At 47.5% G+C, this 13898-nt stretch overlaps 1 protein-coding gene across 6 annotated transcripts in view; it reads left to right on the forward strand.

Annotated features, from left to right (window-relative positions):
• Cacna1a (calcium voltage-gated channel subunit alpha1 A) overlaps positions 1 to 13898 on the forward strand; it is a 293753-nt gene that overhangs the window by 173180 nt on the left and 106675 nt on the right. For all 6 annotated transcript variants that reach the window (XM_029480502.1, XM_029480505.1, XM_029480504.1 and 3 more), the window contains exons 7-8: positions 2285 to 2437; positions 6751 to 6944. In XM_029480502.1, the coding sequence (XP_029336362.1) occupies positions 2285 to 2437; positions 6751 to 6944 (347 nt within the window). The remainder of the gene's footprint in view (positions 1 to 2284; positions 2438 to 6750; positions 6945 to 13898) is intronic.

Below are 13898 nucleotides of genomic sequence, written 5' to 3' on the forward strand. Positions count from 1 at the left end.
AGGGAAAGGAGCCCATAGCCAGGCTCTGGGAGCCCAGCAGGCATCTGTGTCCCATTAAATTAAGAACAGGTGACAAACCAGTACTAAGGCACTGGTGTTACTCTTCCTGGTGGATAGGGTGAGAGAGACATTTGCTAGGATGAAGGGAGAGAACAAGAAGGTAAAGTGGCCTGCAGGCCTGCTTTCCATCCTTGGGCCCCATATGGAAAGCCCTGCATCCTATGAGTCGTCCTCTGACCTGCATGTGTCCACTGTGATACACATACTCACACACTAGATAGATAGATGATAGATAGATAGATAGATAGATAGATAGATAGATAGATAGATAGATGTAAAGGTGAGTTAGAGAGTTGGCCCAGTGGTTAGTAGCATTGGCTACTCTTCCAGAGAACCCAGGTTCAGTTCCCAGCATCCACATAGTGGCTCACAACTGTGTGTAACTCCCGTTTTGGGAGTTCTGACGCCCTCACACAGACAACCATGTAGGCAAAACACCAGTGCACATAAAAAAAAGTCATTAAAGTTGGGCAGTAGTGGTGCATGTCTCTAGTCCCAGTACTCAGAAGGCAGAGGCAGGCAGATCTCTGTGAGTTCAAGGCCAGCCTGATCTACAGAGCTAGTTCCAGGACAGCCAAGGCTACACAAAGAAACCCTGTCTTGAAAAGCTAAATAATAATAGTAACAATAATAACAAAAACACTTACCTATGAAGAGCACAAGGAAGAGCCCCCTTACATAGTCTACCCAGTGTCCGTGGGCTCCCCACTCACAGGTTCAGTGGCTGAAACAGTCATGGGTGAACAGCCTGTCTGATCCGAGCACATGGCTTTCTTGACTTTGTCCCTGGACACCACAGTCTAAAAATTATTTGCATAGTGTTAACAGTGTATGAGGTGTTAAGAGAAGAAGCTGGGTGTAGTGGCTCATGCCATTGATCTCAGCACTAGAGAAGCTGAAGCAGGCAGATTTCTGTGAACTTGAGGTCTACATAGAGAGTTCCAGGACAGTAAGGGCTACAGAGAGAAAACCTGTCTCAAAAGAAAAAAAAAGTTATCTCAAGATATTTAAGTTATACAGGAAGACATATGTAGACTCTGCAAACAGCATCCACTTTATAGAGCAGATGCAGGTGTCAGCAGATACTCCTGTCGAACTTCTGGATACTGCGCAGTCTGTGTACGGCACGGAGACTGTGGTCAGAATTTGGCCTGCTTCACAGGAAGTTAGAGTCAGTTTTCTAGCTTGCAAAGAGGGAAAAAGGGGGACAGGGAAGAAATTGTTGTAACATTTCTTGAGTTTTAGGACTGTGGTGGGCTGCAACTTAGCTCAGTTGGTAAAGTACTTAACAGACACACTGATGATAACGGGTCTTCGCTCCCTAAGACCCACAAAAGAGTAGAGAATGGACTCCAAGAAGTTTTCCTCTGACCTCCACAGATAATCACAACAATTAATTAAATTATCAAAACATTTAGAATCATGGGACTCTTCACATAGGATGAAATTTTAAGCATCTTTAGTTTTTAACCCCCTCCTGTCTCACAAAATACCTAAAACTGTCCCTGATCTATGGCTGTATCATCTAGTGAGGTAAAGACACTGATGGTGGGTCTGTGAGGCTAAGGGCTTGCCTGGGCCCTGATCTGATGTTCACATCCGGATCCTCCACACCTAGCCCACCACAGCCCCCAGGGACCACCTGACCCCAGTGTCATCCTTCTCAACTGAACTGCTCAGAACAGGGAAGCTTGTATGGGTAGTGCCTAGTAGCCTGGGCCAGGCTCACACAAGTGCAAATGCTTGACTTTGCTGTCTCTTGAGCCCACAGAGAAATCAGATATCTCTGAGCCCCACTTCCCAATCAGCTGCCTGCCCTGCTCATGGCCACAAGCTGATGAGTTTATTGGGAATCTAGTTTCTTGGAGTTGAGAGTTGAGGTGCTGGCTGCAGGCCTATACAGTCTTGCTGGTAACCCCAGAGAGATTTTGGATGAAGGGAAAATGGGGCTCTTTTGGCTTGGGGCAATTTAGGGAAACAGCACCCCCTTTTGGAAGGAAGCTACTGAGCAGCCCAGAAAATGGCTTAAAAAGCCCTGGCTAGCCACCCTTTGGGCCCTAAAACTCCTCAAAGTAGATAATAAATATCTTTAAAGTTTTATAACCAAAAAGGCCTTTCCTGGGGGGCTGTGACCACCTCCCTCTCTGCCAGCCCCACACTGGGCTCCATGGGAGGCACTTGGCGGGGTGCTTGCTTACAGACCAGTCTCTCTGTGTCTCCACAGGTTTACAAGTCGTCCTGAAGTCAATCATGAAGGCGATGATCCCTCTGCTGCAGATTGGCCTCCTCCTGTTTTTTGCAATCCTTATTTTTGCAATCATAGGGTTAGAATTTTATATGGGGAAATTTCATACCACCTGCTTTGAAGAGGGGACAGGTAGGTCCGAGGTGTGGGATGTGAGGTTTTCCTCAGGGGACAAAGCTCCAGAAAGGACAGACAAGGGCATTGGTCCTCCCAACCCCAGGGCAGCTGAGACTCCCCAGGGCAGCTGAGACTCCCCAGGGCACTGCGACTACACAGCAGAGGGCCTGCTTGCAGTCCACAGAAACAAAGCTGTGTGTTAGCTAGGGATGCGTGCCTGTATTCCCAGAATTTGGGAGGCAGAAGCAGGTGGATCTCTGAGTTGGAGGCCAGCCAGTTTACAGGCTAGTTCAGGACAGCCAGCACTACACTTGACAAAAAGAAAAGAAAAAGGAAAGGAAGGCTGTGTGCATGGCTGGGGGTTGAGGTCTTGCTGAACATGCACGAGACCCTGGATACATCCCCAGCACAGCTAAACTGCCTACAGGAAAGACACCAGCCACAACTGCCTCTGATACCTCAATTGCAGCTGCAGCGTTGGGTTTGTGGTACCCTGGAAGGCAACCCAGGGAACAAGTCGCTTGTTTAAGAATGATCCCTGAGATAACCCTAGGAGACAGAGAGTCAGGCTGAGGGTGTGCTCTTGAGCGGTTTTCCCCATGAACACAGGAAATGCTACAGTGTCTGGAAACAGCAGGGATGCCCTTCCATCACAGACATGGAGGGCAGGGCAAGGCAACAGAGTATGAACAAGGGATGGTCCTGCCCTTCTCCCTTAGAACCCAGCACTACCCCAGGCAGTGGGAACCCTGCCTGATAGGATCCTTGCTCCTTCAGTCAGAACCCAGCACCAGTAGGTGCTGCCTGCCTGCCCAATCAGAGCCCTGTGCCCCATCATGCTTTGGTTAACCCTTAGGAGGCTGGGTCCAGAGGGAGCTGTGGTTTGGGTCTCACAGAGATCAGCATGAAGGTGCAACTTGGGCTCAAGTCCGAGCAAATACAGAAGGCATAGGCTGCATCCACATTTGGACCAGATGCATCCCGGTTTGATCCCAGATTCTCCAGAATTGAGCTGCCTGGTGCCCCAGAATGAAGAAGAGCCAAACAAGAGGATGGTGCCTGTGTTTCAGGACTTGAACCACCTACCCCAGAGCAGACAGCCTAGGTTTCCAGAGCCAGAGAAAGAGTGAACCCATGGGCAGAGAGGTGTGGGACCTTTTCAGGAAAGGCAGCCAGGGAAGAATAGTGTGTACAGAAGTGGCCTTGTCCCAGTTCCACCCACCCACCCCAAGCAGGTCCACAGAGACAATGCCCTAGCCTGGTCCCTGCTGGGAAGGCTGTTCTAGAAGCCTAGGGACTTCACTTCTTCCTTCTCCTGCTCCTTCTTTCCCAGGCTTGTGAAGTTCTCTCAATACGGAATGGCCTAATTATTTCTTTCTCCAATGAAGAAGGTGTTAATTGAGGCAGATCTATTTCTGCACCTGGCCTCACCCAGGCGGAAGACAGAGAGAGTGTGTGTGTCTATCAGCCACACACAGAACCACCCAAACTTAGGGCTCAGGAACTTAGGCTGTGTGAGCTTTCTGGGGTGTTTTTGTTTTTGTTTTGTTTTCCATCCAGGGCTGGCTGGGGTCCCAGTGGGGTTGTGGGGGGACAGATGTAGGTGGAGTCATGGAGGACAGCAGCCTGGATTCGGGAGGCGATCCAAAGAGCTCCCGATTAAGACTGTAAGATGTGTGAGTAAGAGACAGATATATACAGACGCCCCGGCAGCAGGCTAATTTTAAAATATATTTATAGCTGAATTTCTCCGACTCCGGATGGCTGTGTTTCTCGAATCAACCCTGGGAGTGCTTGGCGGACGGCTAGGGTTGAGGGGGCTGGGGTCGAGCACACCTCTGGATGCTGTTGCTAAAGATAGGTGGTTCCCAGCCACAGGCGCGGGGAGCCCACTTCCTGTCACCCACAGCCATCCCACACATTCACAGACTCCAAGACAAAGTGGAATGCTTCCTGTTTTCTAAGAGTTTTCAGAATCCTGGATAAACAAGACCCTGGTTTGCAGACTTTTCTAGGCAGGGAGGCCGAGTGCTCCCCACTCACAGGAAAATTGGGGGACAGGAGAAGGACCCCAGAATTACTGGGTGTACATGGAGGGCTTCACATGAGCCAGATTTGGGCTGTAAGTGGGGTAGAGAAAGTTCTAGAGACATAGATGATCTTCCCAGTAGGGCCTCTGTAGAGTTCCTCTTCCTGCCCTGAGCCTTAAAGATCCCACTCTTCTGTCTGAACTGTGTCCGAGCAATCTACCATCCGAGCTAGAAGCAAAGCCCTTTTTTTCCCTTTGTCTGCTATATCATTTGTTGTGCTTTTATTTTTTTTTTCAGTTGGTTTGGTCTTTGTCTCACTGTCTAGCCCAGGCTAGCCTGAAACCAGTCATCTTTCAACCTCCTGGGTGCTGGGGTGGCAGGTGTGAGCCACTCACTACCCCTGGCACATATCCTTCTGTTGGTGGGATGCATACCGTCTCCCTTCCCTGCATGGCAGTTGGCATAGGTTCAGTAAAGCCAGCTGCACACGGGAAATGGATTTCTGTCAAGTGGAAACTAGAGCTTTTAGAGACTTGGCAGTTGTTATTGTTATTGTTGTTGTTGTTTGCTTGTTTGTTTGTTTGTTTGTTTGTTTTCAAACATGTCTTTTTTTTTTTTTTGGAGTCTTCTCAAACTAGCCATCTCATCCCTGGGAGGTGTAGCAGGAGGCTTTCCAAGATTCAGAACTACACAGTGGGTTTGTGGCCAGGTTGAGCCAGGTGTTAGCTGTGGGGACACCATGCCTCCTGTTCACTTCACTATGAAAGGATTTGAATGTGACCTGTACAGTCCGCTTCTCCATGCAGGCTTCTTTGGCTCTGTGCTAAGCAGGATCGCTTGACATTCCTGGTGTGTCACAATAATTACCTTACCCTCAGGTAAGGGTGGGAACTGTGTGCACCTGTGCCTCTCTCCAGGGCCCCATGCATGTCATAAAGAAAAACACTCAGCACGGCTCGAGAAGCACACCCAGATGACATGCATTTCATGGTGCCCTGCTCTGACCATGCTGTGGATCACAGACCACATCTCAGTTGTTAAAGACTGCAAAGATGCAGCATAGATTGCTGGGTCCCATGGCTGCCAATGAAGCCCAGAAGGAAAGAGCTACAAGCACTTGAAAACCAGGGGGCCTGGACAAGAGCAAGGCTGGCCCAGGATCACTTGATGTTGTAACCAGTGATAGGCATATGGGAAGTCACCTCTGTCTTCTCTCTCTCTCTCTCTCTCTCTCTCTTTCTCAGGTTTTGTCCCCCTCAGAGAAATATTTCTTAGTTACCCATTGGTCAAAGGAGATATAATAGTGGAAACTGGGAATTGTCTTAGTTAGGGTTTTATTGCTGTGAAGAGACATCATGACCTCGGCAACTCTTACAAAGGAAAATATTTAATTGGGGCTTACTTACAGTTCAGAGGTTCAGTCCATTATCATCATGGTGGAAGCATGGCAGCATGCAGGCAGACATAGTGCTGGAGAGGGAGCTGAGAGTTCTACATCTGGATCAGTAGGCAGCAGGAAGAGAAAGAGACGCTAGGCCTTGCTTGAGCTTCTAAACCCTCCAAGCCCACCCTGAGTGACACACTTCTTCCAACAAGGCCACACCTCCCAATAGTGCCACTCCCTGGTGACCAAGCGTTCAAACACAAGAGTCTATAGGGACAATTGCTATTCAAACCACCATAGGGATTATTTTCACAATAATGAAGAATGACCATGACATTGTTTCTGAAATGCAGTCAAAGCTACTCTGGAAGGACAACTTGTAGTCTTAAAGAAAAAGACTCAAAGCCGGGCGTGGTGGCACACGCCTTTGATCCCAGCACTCGGGAGGCAGAGGCAGGTGGATTTCTGAGTTCAAGCCCAGCCTGGTCTACAAAGTGAGTTCCAGGACAGCCGGGGCTACACAGAGAAACCCTGTCTCGGAAAAAAAAAAAAAAGACTCAGTTTCAACAGGTTAAGAAAAGAACAGAGGCTAGGTGGTGGTGGCACACACCTTTGATCCCAGCACTCAGGAAGCCGAAGCAGGGGGAGTTCAAAGATAGGCTGGTCTACAGAGCAAGTTTTAGGACAGCCAAGACAATACAGAGAAACCCTGTCTCAGAAAAGAAAGAAAAGGAAAGAGAGTTAAACTGGTGGAAAACAGGAAAAAACAAATGAGCATTGAAATATGTAGTGATGCGGACAGTAGTTAAGAGATCTAAAACCAAGCGCTGATGTCATCTTGTCCCAGTTACCAGGTTTCCCATCCTCAGTTGGTTTTCCCTTCTCCCCTTTACTCTCCACTCTGTCCTTCCTAGACGACATCCAGGGTGAGTCGCCAGCTCCGTGTGGGACAGAGGAGCCTGCCCGCACCTGCCCCAACGGGACCAAATGTCAGCCGTACTGGGAAGGGCCCAACAACGGCATCACTCAGTTCGACAACATCCTGTTTGCTGTGCTCACTGTTTTCCAGTGCATCACCATGGAAGGCTGGACTGATCTCCTCTACAATGTAAGTGCTGCTGGAACACACACAGGGGCAGGGGGAGGGGATCCCTGAGCTGGGGCCAACACCTTTCCTAGTAGTCTTTGAAAGTCCCAGGAAGCCAAGCTGTGGACTTCTAACTGGTACATAGACAATACTTCCTATTGGTACCTCAGCTGTGTGTTAAGTTTGGTTTCAGTGTGTAATCCTGAATTCAGTATTCCCTAGCCCCCATTAGGCAGCCACCAACTGAGAGAGGAGCCAGGTTGTGGTCACAGACCATGGCTGGCTCACCAGTTCTATAACACATGACCGACACCCAGATTCTAGAAGCACTGAGTGTATTTGATTTAGTCACTTTGAAGTGTGTACACTTGGAAAGCATCTCACCTGAAAAGGTACCTGTCCTGCCTTCAGCTTTAGTCACAATCCTTCACCTCTCATCCACGAGCCCTTCTGTGGCTTGGCATATCTTCTCGCTGCTCATTTACACCAGTGGAGTGATCCCTCAGCAGCCATGGGTCATTGGATATAGAGCCCCTGTGACACCACGGTCCCAGGTGAAATGGGGTGGAACCTGAACAGCTCCCTGTGTTCTCAAAATCATTTTGTGCCAACCTCTGCTACATGGATACTATAGGTGTGGTTCATGCTGTGTAGCTCAGAGAGCATTGGTAAGAGGTGTTCTGAGTGTGCTTGGTGCAGATGTGTGTCATTTTCTGACTCCAGAGATGGAAGACAGACTGCATGAGAAGAACCAGATCTATTGCTTGGGCTGGGGAGATGGTTCAGTAGATAAAGTGCTTGTCTCTTAAGTGTGAAGACCAGGTGTGAATCTTCACATGAATGCCAAGTGGGTAGAGCACTGCCTGTAACTGCAGTGCTCAGGAAACAGAGATGGGATTCCTAGGCAAGCTGGCTGACTAGACTAACCAAAGCTGTTATGAGCTTGACCATCACATAGCTTCAGAAGGACCTCACCAGGCCAAGCAGTTCCACGTGAGGTTTATTGGTAGAGAGAGGGACAAGGTGATGGCGGATAAAGAAGGGGGGAAGAGAGAGAGAGAGAGATGGGGGCGCTTTCTTTATATATAGATGATGATGTAATCAGAGGTGATGGTAGGAGGTGAGCCAAGTGGGTTCTGGGAATATGGTGGCTGTTGCCTTGGCAACAGGTGTGCGGGTCCCACCTATGTGATGTCATGGGCTTTGGAGGTCCTGATACCAACAAAAGCTCCAAGTTCAAGTAAGAGACCCTGTTCAAAACTGGAAGACACACAGTGTCAACATCTGCATCACACACAGGCATGTGACATGTGCATATGCACACTACACACACATTCTTTTCATCTGTGTTGTTCATCCTAGCACCATAGGTCACACCCTACACTTTTTTCCATCACTCCTTCTCTCTCCTGACATCATAATCTAGAATGTTCTATGTGGCAAGACAGAGTTCTTACTCTTTGTACAGCAGCATAGTGTTGCATTGTGTTGCTGCCCACAGTTTATCTGCTCAGTCCCTTAGAAAGACATGTCAGGATTGCCCCCACTACCAAAATCAGGTACTCTGCAACCATGAGCCCTGTCACACTGTGGGTTTTCCATGCTTTTGTAAATGCAGATGGAGTCTGGAGTCCCTAAAGAGGGATTACAGGGTCAAAAGTGAAATTAGGCTGAGGAGTTGAGGAGATGGCTCAGATGGGAAAATATTGCCACACAAGTATGAGAACTTGTGTTTGACCCACAGAATCCATGCAAAAATACTGGGCATAGTAGCTTGCTCTTGTAATGCCAGTGCTGGGAAGGTGGAGGCAGGAGGACCCCTTGTATTTACTGACTGGCCAGCCTAATCTAATCATCAAGCTCCAGGCCAGTGAGAGACTCTGCCTTAAAAATAAAAAGGTGAACAGCACCTGTAGAGCAATACCCAAAGTTGTTCTGCATCCTACACCTGCACACACATACATACATACATGCATGCATACATATATATGCATATACATACATACACATGAATACACAGACACACACACACAAGTACACATGCAAGTGCATACATATATGCATACACATCTAATAAGTGCATGTGTTTATACATATATACACATGCACATACACACATACAAATCCATGCATACACACACATATACAGTCATGTATGCACATATAAACACAGCAAAATGAAGGACAGAGCCAAATTATATTGCAATTCTCATACTTTTAAAGCAGATTTGTGAGTTGAGTGTGGTTGCTCAGAGTGCCTGTCATTCAGGCACTGGGGAACCTGAGATAGGAGGGTTGATAGCTTGAGATTGGGTTGAACCACTCAGTAAGACACTATCTCAAAACAAAACAAAAGAGGGCTAGAGAGATGGCCCACACGTAAAAAGTCCACACTGCTTTTGCAGAGGACCTGGGTTTCCACCACCCACACTAGGTAGCTCACAACTGCCTATAGCTGCAAGGGATCTGATGCCCTCTAATCTGGTCTCCAAGGGAACACATAAGATAAAAACAAAACAAAACAAAAAAAAGATTAGATAAGATAAGATAGATAGATAGATAGATAGATAGATAGATAGATAGATAGATAGCTTTTTTCTAAAACAATTATGGAGCATCAACAGCCAGCTGTTGCAGCAAGTCATGTGGCAGTGGGTCATGTAAGTCTTTTGATTTCATGGCATTACCAAGTTTCAAAGACTTTGTGTAGCTCTCTGAGACTTACTGGCTTTCACAGTGGCACCTGCAGATACTTCAGTTGGAAAGTGATAGTTTAGCAAGTAACTAAAATTCTCAACCTCCATTGAGTGGCTCAACCCAATACTTCCTTGTTGCCCAGTGTTAGTGACTCAAAAACAGCCTTGCTCTTGGGGCTGGAGAGATAACTTAATGGTTAAGAGCACATACTTCTCTTTCTGAGAACCTGGGTTCAATTCCCCGTCACCCATACCAGGTGACTTACAATTGCCTATATATCTCTCACACTTCTGACCTCTGACCTCTGTGGGCACTTGCATTCATGTGTACATATTACACACACACACACACACACACACACACTTACTTAAAATAATAAAAATCTTTTAAAACAAACAAACAAACAAACAACCCCAGCCTTGTGCTGATCATGTCATGTCTATAATCCTAGTACTCAGGAAACAGAGGTGGGTACATCTCTGAATTTGGGACTAGTCTGTTCTACACAGTAAGCTGCAAACAAGCCAGCTGAAGCAAGACCCTGTCCTAGAAAACAAAACAACAAAAACAAAATAAAAAAACAACAGCCTTGTTAAGGTGTGGTTTTTGTGGTTTTGAAACCAGCTTCTAGATGAGAAACAGACTTAAGAGAGGGAGGTCAGTCTACCGAGTCTCCCAGACAGTTGCCACAGAACAGGGTTGATTTTAATCCAACACTGGGCAATATTCTTGCAGCCAGTCCTCTCTGAGTTATTCCCCATATCTGTTTCTTTTATATATTAACTTGCATATGTATTCTCTGTCTTTCCTACCTCTCCTCTCCTCCTTGCCCTTCTCTTCCTCAGCCTCCTCCTCTTCCCCCCTGTTTTCTTTCCTTCCTCCTCTCTGTGTTTGTCCCCATGAGCCTCTTTTACTGCATCTTTTTCCTTTGGTTGTCCAAAGAAACAGCAAAACTGCTTACTTTCTGCTAATATACTCACACCTAATGATCACAAGCAGCAGGGATGATCTGTGGCCTAAGCCTTTTCTCATTCACAGATGCTCATTCCATTTCAAATCAAGTGGCTCTGGGTGACTCATTCATTCACCCAACAAGTATTCATTGAGTGCCTACTGTGTGCAGCATCTTATGAATGCCTACTTATGTGTGTATATTAGCAACACCTCCTGTGTGGTGACATTTCAGGACACTGAGGAGTTGGCATGCTAGTGGGTAAAACTGATAAGTGTTAAATCAAAGACAGTGGGCAAAAACTATTTTATGCTCAGTGTGGGTCACACAGACAGAGCCGGGCTACACATCAGTCCAGTTTCACTTTACCAAAGTTCAATCAATAAGGCACTTGCCTCGCTAGCAGGAGGACCTGAATCTGATCCCTAGGGAAGCTTCCTCATGCCTGTAACCCCAAAACTGTGAAGGCAGAGGTGAGAATCTATGGGGCTAGCCTCACCTACTTGGGCAAGCCCCAAACCAGTAAGAGAACCTGTCTCAAAGGAGGCGGTCAGTTGTCGGGATGGATGGTACCCATTGCTCCCCTCACCCAGCCACACACATGAACATGCATACACACATATCAGAGAAAGCATATAGACATGGTGCATTTGCATTTAAGATGGTATGAAAGAGTCATATGAGCTGAGGGAAATGAAGCCATTAAAGGTCACAGACTATCCAAGGATAGGTGGAAATCCTCCTGCAAAGACCTAGCAGGAGAGGGGAGCCCATGGGTCTTCCTTAAAGGACAAACCAGGAAGGTGGAAAGCCTAGGACAGAAGCCCCGAGGCAGGAGTGTCCTGGACGTTGTGACGAACACTGAAGCTGCAGAGAAGGTGGAGGGACCCAGTGAAAGAGAGGGGCCAAGGAAGCCAAGGCAGTAACAGGCCTTACAGGACCACAGACTCAAGAACTAATTGACCAAGCTGACACAGTACTGAGAGGGGGTGGGAAAGAATGCCCCCCAAAAAAGGAACCAATAAGCATTAACTGTGGCCTTTGGCCTCCTTCAAAGTCAGTACCAAACCTTGACTTTTTCATGGTCAAATCTACTTCATCTTCATCTCAGAATCTGTGGAGTTGATTGTTTTCTTAAATTGAGCGGTTTGGGGCAATTAGGTTTTTGGGTTTTTTTTTTTTAAACATTTTCTCTATTTTGAAAGGGGGGTGTTTTGGTTGGTTCTTTGGTTGATTTTTTTTTCTGAATGAGCCAGGCTCAAAAAAAAAAAAAAAAAGAAAAGAAAAGAAAAATACCTAAAGATTTCTCTGGGATTCAAGCATTAATTTGCCTGAAGAGTGTTTGTGAGAGCTCACTAAGCTCCGGGCGCCACACTAGGACTCAGCACTGCTGACGATGAGTCAGACTCCTCAGGTTCTTGTTATCAACATGAGACACGGTGCTCAGTGCAGCCAGAAGTGAAGTGGGTTCAAAGCAATTTGAAAGCAGAATGGCAGGTGAGCCCGTTTGGCTGCCCATCTGTGTGATGTGGAACAGTTAACACTTCCTGGGGAAAATCAACAGATGGCTGGTCACTCTAGACAGGGAACCCATGACAAGCCAAAGGAGAGATCCCACCAGAGTCCCGTCTAGCAAACCAACAAACTTACTGGGGTTACTCATAAGTGTGGAGATACAGAAACGTGAATGACAGAGGGTTACTACGGGAGCAAAGACAAGATATGATGGTGAGCATTGTCAGTGTGACAGGACATCACCCAGGGGACATACCTCTAGCCACTCTTGGAAAGGACTAGGTTAGGTTCCCTGAGGAAGAAAGACCTTCAGTGGATACTGAGGGGAACAAACCATTCCAGAGGAAGGAGAAACAAAGGCACACATGTCTCTCTGCTTCCTGGCTGCAGTGTGGCAGCTGCTTCAAGCCCCTGCTGCCGTGACACCCACACCATGAGGGACTGTACTGCTGACCTTTGAGCTCAGACACACGTGCCCCTTGAGCTGCTTCTGTTGGGTTTTTACCCCAGCAGTTGCTTGCGTGTCACATGTTGCCCAAAACAGACGCTGGGTTGAAGATGTGGTCCTAGCTGAGAAACTGAGGTGCAGGCCGCCTCAAGGGGTTCGTCTGTAGGTGAACTTACACCTGGGTAGACAATGCAAGTCAGAGCTTAGGTGGGGAAGCAGGGCACAGGGCTGTGTCTCTAAAGGACCTGTCCTTTCCCTGTTCCCTCTTCCAAAAAGATGAGTGACTTAAAACAACAGAAATCTGTTCTGTCCTAGCTCTGGAGGCCAAAGGACCATGGCAAAGATGTCAGCAGGGTTGTGCGATCGCTCAGACACCCACACCTGAATGGGATCCCTTCCGGTCTCCTCGCCAGCTAACAGCCTTCCATCCCTGTCTTCACCTCCCCCTTGCTTAGTCCTTCCATGTGTGTCTGTCTCTGTGTCCTGACTGCCCCCTTTATAAGAGGACACTGGTCACAGGGTTAGGGCCTGCCCTGATGACTGCTTCTAGACATGGTAACATGTGCAGAGACTCCAGGTGTCACTCATAGGATCTGGGAGTTCTGGCTTAGACACCTTCACAGGAGACTCCATGGGGCAAAGGGCAGTGAGCATGTGAGTCTGCCTCTCTGGGTCTCAGTTTCCCACCTGAGAGGACAAATGAATGAATATACACTGTCCTGGAATTCACAAGAGGATCTTAGTCAGTTTCAATAAGTCCAAATTTCACACATGACTGTCCCAAAGCCCTGCCACAGAGTTCAGTGTAGACAAGTGCAACTGAGGAGATGAGTTACCTTGTCGTGAAGGGGTCTCTTACCACTCCTCCACCACCCCACTTCGTCCCCATATGAGCCACCCCACGTGACAGCCCAAAGCCCTTCTTCTAGCCGCCTGCTTCTGGCTCTGGCTCCCAGGCTAAATTTAGCCTGAGAAACTCGAACAAGAAGCTCTCGGCTCCACAGAGCTGTGCTGCCTTCTGTCCAGCGCATCTCAGCGACTTCATTCTTTCTTCAGAATCTTTCTGAAGCCCTGGGATGTGTGGGCAGAGCAAAGGTGTGAGCTGGGCTTTCTCGGTCAGCCATCTTCTCCAGAACCCTGTCTGTACCCATGATTAAAAGTGGATTTTTGTTTTAATTATTTGAGTACACACCTTAACAGTAAATGTAGTTATCTAATTATGTTTCCTCATATTACAGAAGATGGAACCCAGCATCTTATGCATGCTAGTCTACTGCTGAGCCACACTCCCAAGCCCTGTCTTAACTTTTTTATTTTTTGAGACAGGATCTCACTGTGTGATCTGTCTTGCCTGGAGTTCAGT

The sequence above is a fragment of the Mus caroli genome, chromosome 8 (assembly GCF_900094665.2).
Source record: "Mus caroli chromosome 8, CAROLI_EIJ_v1.1, whole genome shotgun sequence".
Classification (NCBI taxonomy): domain Eukaryota; kingdom Metazoa; phylum Chordata; class Mammalia; order Rodentia; family Muridae; genus Mus; species Mus caroli.